General features: G+C 36.9%; 1 protein-coding gene across 2 annotated transcripts in view; it reads right to left on the reverse strand.

The window, feature by feature from the left end:
* Window positions 1-1,060: 1,060 nt before the first annotated feature.
* Window positions 1,061-14,567, reverse strand: part of slc30a8 (solute carrier family 30 member 8) — a 33,916-nt gene continuing 20,409 nt past the window's right edge. The window contains exons 1-8 of one of the 2 annotated variants that reach the window (XM_053493487.1): window positions 10,728-10,873; window positions 4,402-4,547; window positions 4,151-4,297; window positions 3,919-4,072; window positions 3,542-3,794; window positions 3,297-3,402; window positions 2,888-3,022; window positions 1,061-1,493 (exon numbers count right to left, since the gene is read on the reverse strand). In XM_053493487.1, coding sequence (XP_053349462.1) covers window positions 1,348-1,493; window positions 2,888-3,022; window positions 3,297-3,402; window positions 3,542-3,794; window positions 3,919-4,072; window positions 4,151-4,297; window positions 4,402-4,547; window positions 10,728-10,807 — 1,167 coding nt within the window. In that variant the 5' untranslated portion in view covers window positions 10,808-10,873 and the 3' untranslated portion in view covers window positions 1,061-1,347. Of the gene's footprint in view, window positions 1,494-2,887; window positions 3,023-3,296; window positions 3,403-3,541; window positions 3,795-3,918; window positions 4,073-4,150; window positions 4,298-4,401; window positions 4,549-10,727; window positions 10,874-14,567 lie in introns of those variants that run through there. The other variant, XM_053493489.1, reaches the window with a different exon arrangement.

Here is a 14,567-nt window from a genome sequence, read left to right on the forward strand (position 1 = left end):
CCCCTTTGCGGCCTTCTCCTCCTCAGCGGCATGATCACAATATCCGGCTTCATTAAGAGCTGAAGAGCTGGCCGCTGTCCCTCTGCGGTGATCAAAGGCGTACTTGACTCTTTGAAGTCACTGGGGCCTCTTCCATTTTCCCCCTGTGTGTATGCTGATCCCCCGCCCTTAGCGCGCATTGCACTCTTTGCACTGGAAAAGCCCACTATCCCAAGGGATCATTAGCGGCGATAACTCACCAGCCGTGCCTAATTCCGCGGCCCCAGTCCTTCGTATACCTGCAGAAAGGGAGGCAGCCTAACTAGTGAGAGAGGAGTGAGCGAAGAGCAATATTTATTTGGGCGCACGGCCACCACAGGCGCACGCCGTGACGGACCCTAATGAATTTATTAAAATTAAACTGCCAAATGGCGAACTTACTTTACATTCTGTATAAATGTCAATATGTCCAATATGTCCAATTTGTGTTTCATGCATCTAATTTACAACTGGCTTTAATTTCTATATTGTTAAATATTAAATTTTTATAATACATTAAGATATGTATTTAAATATATTTCTCAATATATGAAAATCAGCAATTCCTTATGTATTTTTCAATATATTGTAATATTTTAACACACATATTATTCATATATTTACAATACATTGTAAATATATTTAGATCAGAACACTAAATCATTCAATATATGGACAGTTATTATATGGAGAAATATATTTTCTTTGCGTACAGGAAGGTGTGTTTAAAGTTTTGACTAGTTAACATATAATAGTAAAAGTCGTAGTAGTGTAATGTATAGCTATTAGTCCTATAATGTATGTATATAACATTGTCATACACAACGGCTAGACACAGAGAATGCTAGCATTATAATATTGGTATAAAATATTATTACAATATTATACCTTGTACAATTTCAGCACTTTATTAATCAACACCGTAAATAATCAACACAACGTAACATACAGAAGCATAACAAGAATATAATTTTGCATATAAAAATGTCACATTATCAAAAATCATTTATAAAATGCATTTCAGTTCATAAAGCTTTTTTTTTTATAAATGACAAATTGTATACTGAGACTGTATTCTGTTCTACTAATAAGCATTAAACACTGAACAAATTTTACTATAGCATGTAATAAATCGAATTATACAGCAAAGTATAGATAAAAATACACAGAGGCAGGATTTAAACCCATGTGGCTTCACATGAATCCAATCTTCACTGATAAAACTAACCAAACTACTCAGAAGTACTCAGATAGATACAAATACAGTACTGAATTACAGTAAGATTTTAACGAAGGTCCTTGATATTATAACCGTTGTTTTGGACTGCTTCAGTGTTTGGGGTCCTGACAGAGGCTGCAGTCTGGTCTCTGGTCTGATTGCTGCTCCAGCTGGATGGTGACGGAGTGAAAGCTGTATGTGGTGAAGCAGGACTGGGTCATCTCTCTGAGCACCAGCTGTGGCTCTGCAGTGTCATCTGAAAAGACAATGATAGTGACACGAGTTAATGTGGTGAAAATTACCCACGATATGACAAAACTTTGTGGACACCTGACCATCAAACCCTTCTGTGGTTCTTCCACACTGACAGATGGAAGCATACGATTGTTTAGGATGTCTTTTTATTCCGTATTATTACAATTTTAATGGAGCTGAATGCATCTTAATTCCCTGTATGCAAATCAAGCTCCATGAGGTTTGCCAAGGTTGGAGTGAAAGAACTAAAATGATCATCACTGAGCCCATTCGTTAGCGGACATAGATGTACAAAAGGTTTTGGCCAAACCTGTTAATCATTAACAGGTTTGGTGAAGTGAAGGTCAAGCTTAATGCTTTAGCATACCAAGACATCTTGGACAATGCTATGCTTCCAACTTTGTTCCAAACTTACAACAGTTTGGGGAAGGCCCTTTTCTAGTCCAACATGAGGACTATAAAGACATGGTTTGATGAGTTCAGTGCGGAAGAACTCAACCGACCCAAACACAGAGCCCTGACCTCAACCCCATTGACCACCTTTAGGATGAACCCGATCGGAGATTGTGTGCCAGGCACTCTTGTACAACATCAGTGCCTGACTTCATAAATGCTCTACAGAATGAATGGGCACAAATTCCCACAGAAACAGTCCAAAATCTTGTGTATGGCCTAATATGGATCAAGTCCATATTAAAGTATATGTATCATGTCATCATTTGGTTTGAAAACTATTCATTTCTCTAACTTTGATCATCCAGTGAAGCACCATTACTATTCTAAAATAAATTGCTTATTGGAGACCATCCACTGAAGGTCACCAGATGTCAATGTCCAGGTCCTATATGGAAGCTCAAGCTTTTTAATGAGAACAAAGTAAAATGTTTTGGCAGTTTGATGTTACGGCTTTGATAGAAACCAATGCTGATCATAACCTAGAAAAGTCCGTGTTGTAATACTAAAAAATAAGGAAAAAGTTCATACCGAAGACTCTATATAATACAAGGAGTGTTCAAGTTAAACTAGGACAATTGCAGTGGGCTCCGACCCACCGCCGAGATCATCATACACAGAGGTACACCCATCTTTAAAAGGTTCACATAATTTAAATGTTTTACTGTGGCTAAGTGTCTCATCCCCAAACTGTCCTTCTGTAAATGTCCATTGGTTTTATGCCTTCATTCAGGAGAAATCTCATAACAAGTCCAGGTTTGACTTGAACACCTGTTGTATATGTTTTTGTCCAACAAAAATGTAAAAGAAAAAAAAAACAGTTATACATCCTGAATATATAATTTGACTAACAATATTTGCTGATGCTCTTTCCTGTTTTTAATGATGGAAAATGTAATGTTTCTGTGTAAATTTTCTATACAATTTTTTTTTTTATCTTACCTATAGCTACGTGTGCAGAGAGAACTGCCTGGTTCATGGTCAGAGCCCAGATGTGGAGGTTGTGTACTGCTTTCACACCCTTAATGGAGAGCAACCTCTGTCTCACCTCCCTATAGTTCACACCTGCTGGTGTCCCTGCACGAGATATACATCAAACATATAAATCTCTAATTTATTGCAAACACAGATATAATCTTGTTATAGTCACATACTGTACATAATTATCATCATTGCTCATAATTAAATCAAATGAGAGTCATAAAACACACTGAAAACTCCTAACGTGAACCATGGTTAGACTTAAGACTGAAAAGTCCAATACATCTTATCCTGAACATCGAACTTAATTCAGTTTTTAGGATTTAATATAAAGCTCTGATAACCTTCAAAGGCCAGGTCATGGACATACCTTCCATTAAGACCAGCAGAATGTCCCTCATGATGGTGATTGTGGTGCCCAGGACAAACAGAGAGAACAGGAAGGTGCAGATAGGATCTGCAATCTTGTACTCCGGCTGCAAGATATAAGGTTATCAGAAGCACATTCCATTAGAAGCAGATGCCCTGTAATTAGGCCTATAGTGTGCTACTTTAAAGTTCAAGGCTGCACAGGAGGTAATTTAAGCTTTAGAATACTTATGAATAACCTCTTACCCTGAAAAAGATGATTAGTGCGCTAACAAGGACACTGGCGCTCTGCAGAAGGTCTCCGATCACGTGCACAAAGGCAGCTCTAACACTGGCATTTTCCTGGGTCTTCTTAACATGCCCTTGATTTTCTAGACTGTAGCAGTCAACATTAGAACGGCTCGGATTTTTTTTCTTTCCATGGCTGTGGCTGTGACCATGAGAGCTAAGTCCCCCATGGCTGTGACCATGCCCTGACTGGTACAAAGTGAGTGCCATTCTACATGTGAAACAGGAAGAAATTATCATTATGGTTCAATCATTCAACATAAAGGAAAAGAACCAGGTTAGAAGTAGGTTTAGTTTACGGCTTAAAGTTTAAAAGCACAAAAAAGCATACGAACATGATGTTGGCTATGACAGCACATCCAGAGGTGATGAGCATCACAGTGCCCTCAATTTCGAAGTCATCGCTGATGAGACGTTCCACTGCTAGATACACCAACACTCCAGTCACCAACCAAATTGTAAAGACCGACAGTAGAGCACCAAGGATTTCTGAAAAGACACAAAATATTCACGTGTTAAACAGAGCCATGATGAGAAGGAGAAAGAGGATTATGCTTACAGACTTACCTGCACGATGCCATCCATAGTTTAGTGTGTGTGTAGCAGGCCTGGATGACAACCACAAAGAGCACAGGCTAATAATGAAACTAGTGAAATCCACAAGTAAGTGGGCAGCATCCGTCATCACTGCCAGGCTGCCAGCGAAATAGCCACCTGCGAACACAGCCACCAAACAAAATATCATAACTGAAAATGAGTTACAACATGCTATCAGAATTGTCTTCATATCTCATATCCTAAAATCCCAATAGCCATACCCAAGATTTCTCCCACCATGAAGATCAGACAGATAGTCGAGACGATGTAGAGACGTTTCCTGGCCACTTTTTTCTCCTGTTCCCTGTCCTCAAGAGCATGGCTGCTGTCATGACAGTGCTTACTGTCCTTCTCGCCTTTGGACATACTAGAAATAGAAAAGGAAGAAACAAAAAATGACAAACATATACTGCATAAATTGCTGAACTACGTGAATATTTGCTGAATTTAAAATCATTTAAAATCATCACAGAAGCCAAATGTGCTCTACTAAATATCACTGGATACTGCTCAAGTTAGTACAACAGCGTACTCGGACCAATATGGGATTTAAAAAATAATAATAATAATTGGACGGGTAGGGGGGTAGGGAATTTCGAAGTTTAAAACTCAGAAATTTCAAGTTGTACGTCAAAATGTTTGAGGAATAAAATATAAATTTTCAAGGTTAAAACTGAAGTTATTGCAAGGAAAAAAAATGCAAGTCAGTATGGTGTTTTCTTCTAAATAGGTTCAGCTTATCTCTTCAAAGTCTGGATACTTATGATGATCTGATGATTCTGAGCTGAAGTAACAAGTGTGTTGCTAAATCCAAGGGAAAAGTAGAGCTTGAATAGATCTTCCACTCCAGGTATAATGCAAAGCAAGTGACCTCTGTCCAACCTTGCAAAGTGTATATGGTGTATATGCGTTTTTTTTCCTTGTTGGAAAAAAAAACCCCACATTTTTTTATTCTTAAACACAAAACTTCAAGTTTATTTCTCAAAATTTCTGCGTTTTTTTTCGTGAAAATTTTAAATTTTTTTCTTGAAACTTTGACTTACACCTTTAATTGCCCCTCCTCATCCATCCCTTTTTTAAAAAAAAAATCCCATATTGGCTGTAATACTCCATCGTGGGTTAGTCTGTTTATATGAGAGTGCTCTTAAATTCTCAAATATAACAGTTCAGGTTCGATTCCCGGGTGATGCTGTAACCTCTCGCAGCCGGAGGTTTAGAGAGAGCCGATTGGGTCAGTTCAGGTGTCAGATAATCTGCTATATCAGCTGAAAGGACAGAGGACTTTTCACTTACAACAGCTGAGCTCAAAGTGTTTGATTCCTCTTATAGAGCAGTTAGATGCAACCGAGCAATCTGACTGGACAAGAGGTATTCCTAACCTCTGTGATAGTGGTGGTGATAATAGACAGTAACAGTTTACTATATGTATCAGTCCTCGTCCCAGGTGTTCTAACAATCGTTAATTACACTAACTGTGTACTGGGGAGAGAGCAGCTGCCTGCCAAGACTTACATTCACAATCAGTCATAGAAACACTTTCAGTGAAAAAACACACATCTGATAACATAATAACAGCTTAACCAACAATTTGTCTCCTTAGTGATCACTCCGAATCTTTCCTAACCATCCCTGGTTTTTTTATTTACAGCTACAAAGCTAACTAGCTTCAAATTTCCAAATCCCTCTCTAACCCCAGATCAAGGGCACTTCTTTTTACCCCACTCTCTGCCCCCTGACTTTGCATTGCTGCAGCACCACCGCCGACCCCTAACCCTCCCCTGCCCCCATGATACTATTAAATGGAATAAGTGGGAATATAAAGAGAAACGTACAAGATTTACAGGACTACAGGACCCACCACCTCTATGGTTTATTCTCCACACCTTTTGGCTACATTGTAAGTATTTAAAACTACTTTACTTGTTAGTTAAACGTTGGTCACTAAATATCGGTCGCCAGCTTCGCCAGTCGAGGTTGGTAAGTTCTTCCAGTTGTGAAAGTATATGCATTGGTGGAACAAAATAACTGGCTCGATAAAGAGACAAATGATAATCTGTTGATAATAAATGGTGTTTGTGAAACTGTTAAATAAAAGCAATATGACACTTGAGGTTGTGCTGTTGTGCTAAATATCAGCATTCATCAACTATTCAGATATTTATCTCGTCTGATATTGTTTAATTACACCTCCGCAAACTGGGCAATGATTATAATTTACAGATTAGTACTAAAGGACAAGTCATACTTTTTAACCAATCACTGTAAAAGCCAAACATCTGTGAAACAAGTTAGTTTGTTGAAGTTAATTAAACAAAAAATGACGGAAGTCAGAAAAGTAGCTATTAATGTGTATGTGACAAATAAAATTTTAATTTATAAGTGGGAACAATTTTCATAAATATTATGAAAATACGTAAAGATATAGTATAATATAATATAATATAATATAATATAATATAATATAATATAATATAATATAATATAAACGTCTCCTTAAAGAACGTCATCATTCCAATAATTAGACTTATAATAGCATGTTTTTTAATAGGTTTCCTATAGCCAGACGCCTATATGTAAATTGCGTGAAGTATCTGTCAATCATATCCCATATTCAAATGACTTGTGGTTTTAGAATTGAAAATGAATGAAAATAAGAACATTAATAAAAACCTAGACTATGTCTTTTCATCAGAGCTGTGCTGTTAGAGGAAATAAACCAACCAGATTTGAGTTAACTTTTTAAATTATTGTTTAGTCATAGTTTCGGTCACAATTACTCATTTTCATGAATGATTGATTGATTGATTGATTGATTTCTTAAAATACAACAAGGGTAAAATAAATCTTTTAACACAAAATCTTGTGCTTTGCTTGATTTATTTAAAAATCATTTAGCCTACAAAAACAACAGGCACATCACAGAGATCTTTATCAGTTTATTTTGGACTTAGTGGTTCCATAATAAACTTTGATTCCTGGTCTGAGTACCAATCAACAGTACCCACCCACCCACCGCAGGTAACACGAGTGTGTGCAGCCCTTGTGCTGAGTCCCAAGCAGTAAATAAATTAGAGAGGGTTATATCAGGAAGGGCAGCTGGAGTAAAACCTGTGCCACATCAAATACTTGGACCCACTCATCTGCTGTGCTGTGGTGTTCCCGAAAAATTGGACAGCATTTTATTTCATTGGGTATTGGCTATAATATTGGGTTACGTACTGTAGAGGTAGCATTTTGATGTGAATTTTACACATATAGAGTAGATATGATCCGATGCCAATATCTCTATAATGAATCAATTATTTTTGAATTCTTAATATCTAACACAATCAGCTAAATCTTTTTTGCAATATTCACTTTAGTCTATTTACAGATGCAGAATCTTTAAGAAAAAAATAAAGACAGATTTTTTAGGGATGCAAAAGACCGAAATAAGATTCTTATTTCGGCAGGGATGTCTAAAATGGTTAAGGCTCTGGTTTACTGAGCAGAAGGTCGGAGGTTCAAGCCCTATTTACTACCAAACTGCTACTGTTGAGCTCTTGAGCAAGGCCCTTTACCCTAACTCCCCCATGGGTGCTGACCCAGCGCTCTGACCCCAGCTTCCTACCTGGGATATGTGGGGGGAAAAAATCACTTTGCTGGTACGCGTGACCAGTAATTGAATCTTAATCTTCATATTACAGTGTATTGAGTAAAAATTAATTAAAAATACACTTCAGTACAAATTGAGGCAGGATCAGTGCGGCTTTCTTTTTCACTCCCTAAAATGTCATAACGTCTTCAAGCTTTTTGACAGCTGCTTCATTTTTTTTTTATACATTTTGCAAAGTAAGCCTATATTTACTTTCATTCATTCATGTCATAATTGGTAGTGTTACTTATTAAGGTTACACCTTGGTTCATTTAGAGTGCCTGCTCACTTGTAGCTTCCGAAATCTGTAGTCTTAGGCAGAATAAACCGAGTATGCAGTCATGATATTAAAAGAAGAAAAAGAATGTAAGTAGTATTAAGGCCAGAATATCTCCAGTTTAAGCATCAGCTCCAGATTGGTAAAATTAATATTATTCTTCAAGGTCAGTTCATAATTTAGATTTAAAACCTTGAACACAAAAGCAAGGTTTAAGAACAGCAGTAGGTGCGTCTGGAAATATTGCATCTGAATTCATTATTTTCATATAAAAACAGAAACTTATTAATAATACATTTTCCACATTTGGACATTTGCTTTGTTTGCACCATCAACAAATTTCTGATCCGGGTGACAAACTAAAAATCAAATAAAAATAAGGATTAACCTTTTTTGTAAAAAAAAAAAAAGAAAAAAGAAAAAACTCTCAAAATGGGCATATTATTGTTATATATCATAGAAACAACTAAAAACAAGATAAAAATAAGTATTAACCTTTTTTTTGCTGTGCACACATACTATACACAATCGATTTTATGATGCAATAATGTTACACAATCGATTTTATGATGCAATGAGGTTATTTATTATTTATTTATTTTTAAATCACATAAAACCAGGCTATAGGTGTAGTCAAAATAAAAGCAAGCACGATGAAAGTAAGAGCATTTGATCAAAGAGTTGACTTATCTAAGTTGAGTTGATTTATCTAAAATGATATGATGTAAGATGAAACTGCACACATAACTCAAACTTTCTGTTTGCATACTGATGGCAGGCTTTCAATAATAACATTGCAATGTAAAGTAAATAATGTAAAGTGTTTCTTATCCAGTGTTACTGAAAGGATTAGGATTTATTCAACAGAGTCATATTGCATTACAGATTACAGTTCTGTAATTTTTTTTTCACAACTGAGATATAACATTTTTTTATTCTTGGCTATTGCATTTTTTATTTAACATATCTGTGCCCTTTTATTATATTTAAGTATCAGAATATTAATGTAGTTCAAAAATATGTAAGCTCAGTATTTGTCTACTAATTAACATTGCTGCATTAACTACTATATTTTACCTATACCTCAACTTTTATACTCAGCTCAATACAATTATGAATGCATACATAGCTTTGCAACTCAGTAATCTCATGCAGAATTTGTAAAATGTCATGCATGAAGGTCAAACAGGATGGCCAGCAATCTTGTGAATCCTGAATAATAAGACTTACTGTAGCTCAAAAAAGTCCTAAATGTCAGCATATATTAATATAAATATAAACCATTCAATTGAATATGATAGTTATGGGGTTTGCTTTTGAGAAACAGGATGGATTGGGTGGGTGTGAAGCTTTAAAGAGTTTGATTCCCTTTGGTTGAAAAACAGGAATAAACAATCAGAATTTCCCCTATTTTCAGACTAATCACTACCACCATCGTTCACATGACCTGTACGTCTGTCTGTCTGTCTGTCTCGGCCTGGAAAGGTGTGAAAATATCCCATAAAAAAGTAACCCAAAGAACATTTTAGGGATTTTTAGTTATAAATTCGCTACTCTGTCTGCCTCGACTGTGAAAAGTGAAAAGTGCACTTAGGTCAAGGCTAGTCAGGAGCTCAGAATTGCCATACACACTTTTAACAACAGCAATAGATAAGGTGAGGCCTTTAAGATGCTTTTACGGGTGAAGTTTTCTTTTCAGTATGTTAGCTGTGGAACATGTAAAAGTGCCACAAAGAACCTTGTTGTGGAAGTTTATATCAAGTTCTAGAAGAATCAAAACCAACAACTAACTAACAACCAAGTCCAAATTGAGCTACATTTTGAGGTCAAGCCGAACTGAATGAATATTTAATTTTTTAACCCTTAAAACTCAAGCGGTAGAGACCCGTGCCGGCAACACAGCATAAGCAAAGCTCAATGATGATGTTAAAAAATTGTGATAAACTTTCTTTTTTTTTAAATGTCGGGAAATTGTAGAACTCTCAAAATGAGCATATTATTATATATTTGGTCATAGAAACAACCAAAAACAACAATAAAAACATGTTATCACATGTATCTGTGCTATTTATTCGCCTGTGTGAACCATTTGTATTTTTTTGCTTAGTCTTTTGTATGGTGGGTTCAAATTAAATTAAATCCAGTTCATCATAATGCTTATTTTAGTGCTATTTAGTGCTAAAAAAAAAAGAGGATAAGTCACTACTACACAATCGTGGGCCATATATACTCTATGTTTATTTTAAAAAACAGCAAAACAAAAATGTTTGTTTTAAAGGCTACATGGATTTTCAAGGATCTACAATGATTTTCTTATGGGTCTGACTCAAATAAAACTGCTGTGCATGTGTGTGTGTGTTTAGACCTAACTGAACACATGACCAGCTGCTCTTTTCCCTGAGGTAACAGGGGTTTTGAAATTTGCACACAGCCAAAAAAAGACTCGTGCATAAAGCCCTGAAGCTCCCGGGTAACCCCACCCCCTCCCAAGTTACCCAGGCAATACCCCCCTATGGTTAGTTCACCCGCCAACCAAAGCATCAGGGTCCAAAATATAAAATCACAGTAAATGCATATAATGAATTAGATTTAAACCCCAAATCAAACATTTTTATGCATGCAGCAAGCTACCTTACCTTTCCCGAGTTACAGTGTACATCTTGGCAGCCTTCTCCATGATTAACAGCTCTTTCTCAGGATCGTTCTTTTTGGACATGATTAAGACTGATGAGATTATACTAGATGACGTTACTAAGACTTAGTCCTGGCCTACTGTTAAAAAATGTTTCTCAAGTAAAAGACAACAACATATATATATATATATATATATATATATATATATATATATATATATATATATATATATAAAAAAAAAGATTAAGCGAGGGGGAAAAAGTTTCACTCCGACGGTACTTGAGAAGAGCGTGAGAAAGTGAGTGTGTGTTCTCTGTTTGCAGAATCCTCAGTTATATGTAGTGTGTAAAGTCTGTGTGAGGCCGTGTGACTGTGTGAACCGTGTGCAAATAATCAGGGTGCTCACAGCACTACTGCAGTCACAGTGTGGGGTGAAAAACTGCCCCATCTGATCTGATCACACACACACACACACACACACACACACACACACACACACACACACACACACACACACACACACGCACACACACACACACACACACACACACACACACACACATTCGGCTATCAATCTCAACTGTGTAAGGGTAAAGTAAAAAAAAAAAGTTTTTTTCTATGTTTAAACATTACTTAAAGTCTTCAAACACATTTAGAATAATAAACTATAAAGGTTACTATGGTAACAGCTAATGTACTTAAATTTGAATATGTTGATGAATATTAAATAAGCACCAAATAAATAAAAAGAATTCAGGATAGATAGATGCTATAGACTGCCACAAAAAAAATTTGCCCCACCCCTATTTTTCTTTATACTTCGTCACAAATGATTGAGATCATCGGGAAAAAAAAAGCTTTCCAAACCTATCTGCGTATGTAAAAAAAAATTATTACACCTTAAACCTAAAAACTGATTATGCCACCCTTGGCAGGAACAACTGCAGCCAAATTGGAGGGTTTTCAGCAGCATCTTAGTTATACTTGGACAGGGGTGGCTCAGTGATGAAGGCAGTGGACGACAGTTTGGAAGGTCCCAGGTTCAAATCCCACGACCACCATGTTGTCCCTGTTGGGCCCTTGAGCAAGGCCCTCAACTACTCAGATATATAATGAAAGAAAAATGTAAGTTGCTCTGAATAAGGGCGTCTGCTAAATTTAAATCCAGATTTTGACTTCAAAATCGTAACACTTTTGTTGCCTTTGAGAGGGGGACTTGCTGGTGCGTTTCGGATTGTTGTCCTGCTACATAAATCCAGTGCGCTTGACATAAGTTCACAAACTGACAAGCAGATATTCTCCTTCGAGATTTTCTCACAGTACAGAATGGTTTCACCAATTATGGCAAGTTGTTCAGGTCCTGAAGCTACAAAGCAGCCGCAGACCTTCCAACAACCACCACCATGTTTGACTGTTGGTATGATTTTCTTTTTACCGTATAAAACACTGTGTTAATTTTATGCCAGACACAACAGGATGCACACCTTCCAAAAGTCCATTAGTCCACAGAATATTTGCCCTAAAGTCTCAATAATAATCAAAATGATGTTTGGCGAACAAGCCTTTGTGTTTTCTTTTTGGTCAGCAGTGGCGTTGGAATTGTCCCATGGATGCCATTTTTGCCCCCAGTCACTTTTTTATTGTAAAATCCTAAACACTTACCTTAACTGAGGCAGGTGAGGCCTGCGGGTCATTAGATATTGTTCTGGGTTTTTTAATGAGCTCTTGGATGAGTCTCTTGGAATAATTTGGGGAAAGTTCACAACTGTTCTAAGTTTTCTCCATTTGTTGATAATATCTCTCACCATGGTTTGCTGGAGTCCCAAAGCCTTAGAAATGGTTTGGTGAGACTTTCCAGGCTGATACACGTCAATTATTTCTTAATTTAACAGGTCTGCCAGTAATCAGATCTGGGTGTGGCAAGTTTATAATAAATTACTTAGCTTTAAAAAAAAAAATAATAATAATAATAATAATCACAGTTCATTTATGATTTAGCAAGGGGGTAATTTTTGGAAATTGTAAATTTGTAGTGTTTTTTTCTCCTAAATAAATGAAATCATGATTCAAAAACTGCATTTTGTATTTACTCGGGTTATCTTTGTGTAATATTAAAATTAGTTTGCATATTTGTCATACATTTAAGTGTGACAAATATGCAACAAAAAAAAATACAGTGCTGTTTTTCATCCCCCTGGAGATGATGGTTTTCCTGAACTGAGCAGCTCTGAGACACAAGTCTTCCACTGAACATACTCATCTGTTTGGCAAGAGTCCTGCACAGCTTATAGTTGGTGTTGGAAATTATAGACAGTAATTCTAGTTTGGTTCATGTTCCAGGATGGAGTCCAGGGAGTCCAGACAACCACAGAACCAGCTCTCCTGACAAACTTGTCCAGACATGTGGGATCCCTGCTCTTAAGGCAGTCGTGCTAGCACATCTTGGCATGAAAGAGAGTGCTGGCAATAACCGACTGGTAAAACATCTACAAGAGCTTCTTACAAGTGAAGGAGAAGAAGGAGTCGCACTGTTTCCTAAAAAATGAAATTTTTATATGATGATTACGTAATGAATCAAGCAGTTGTTTAACTTGTGAAGCCTGATTCATTGAGAATGCCAGCCGCCCGCTCACCCTCAGAGCATGCCAGGCATTATCGTGTTTGCCAATCGGATTTAGGAACTACAGTATGTGTGGCTATTCTGAAAGAAGCTAGGATTACCAGGAACACTTCCAAAAGTAGCTCAGTTAGACCTGCTTGAATATAGTGCCTTGCAAAAGTATTCATACCCCTTTTTTAAAAAAAAAATTCTATGTTCCAACCACAAACATAAACATATTTTATGTGAAAATTATTGTTCACAGACGCTCACCATCCGATCTGACCGAGGTTGAGCTATTTTGCAAAGAAGAACGGGCAAAAATTTTACTCTCTAGATGTGCAAAGCTGGTAGAGACACACCCCAAAAGACTCTGTAACTGCAGTAAAAGCTGTTTCTACAAAGTATTGACTCAGGGGGGCTAAATACAAATGCATGTCACACTTTTCAGATTTTTATTTGTAAAAGATTTGAAAAAACATTTATCATTTTCCTTCCACTTTACAATAATGTCAATTGTGTTGGTCTCTCACATAAAATCCCAGTTAAATTACCATTGTGGGTGTAGTTGTAAGGTAACAAAAATGTGAAAAGGCTCAAGGTGGAGTGTGAATACTTTTGCAAGACACTGGTACATTTGCACTTTCTGATCTGGGTTATAAGCATTAAAACATCATCCACCACAGACGGCGATCCATCCAACTGTGAAACAAAGACGTCATAAGTTTCTCATGAAAGAGGGCAACGTGAGAGCGGTGACGCATCTGAGAGAGCTAGTTGCCACACACTAGGGATGTAACTGACCATGATGTTCTTCTGAACGAACAGATACGAACAGGAGGCTTTCTTTGAAAGCTGCCAGAAAAGTAAACATGGCATCTGGTTGAAATAAGAAGTGTGCCTCAGGATTGGGATAGTGTTAGATGCAGCAGAACACAGCACTAGCAGGAGGTTTATAAGTTTTATACAGAATTGTGTGACCAGTTCTGATCCCTGGAAGCTGCTTGCATGTGCAGTAGCACACGTCTGATGATGCTTTCATGCAAAAAAAAAATTATGCATATTATATGAAAAATTCACATAAAAAAAAATGTAGCACTTGATAGCATTTTGCTTTATTTTTGAAAGCTGAAACAAGACCACTTCAAAACATGGTTAGTACCACTGCCTACGGAATTCCACCTCCACCACAAACACCACTACCTGTGAGTGTTAATTGTTTAATAAACACTGCTGACAATCA

The sequence above is a fragment of the Clarias gariepinus genome, chromosome 3 (assembly GCF_024256425.1).
Source record: "Clarias gariepinus isolate MV-2021 ecotype Netherlands chromosome 3, CGAR_prim_01v2, whole genome shotgun sequence".
In the NCBI taxonomy this organism is placed as follows: domain Eukaryota; kingdom Metazoa; phylum Chordata; class Actinopteri; order Siluriformes; family Clariidae; genus Clarias; species Clarias gariepinus.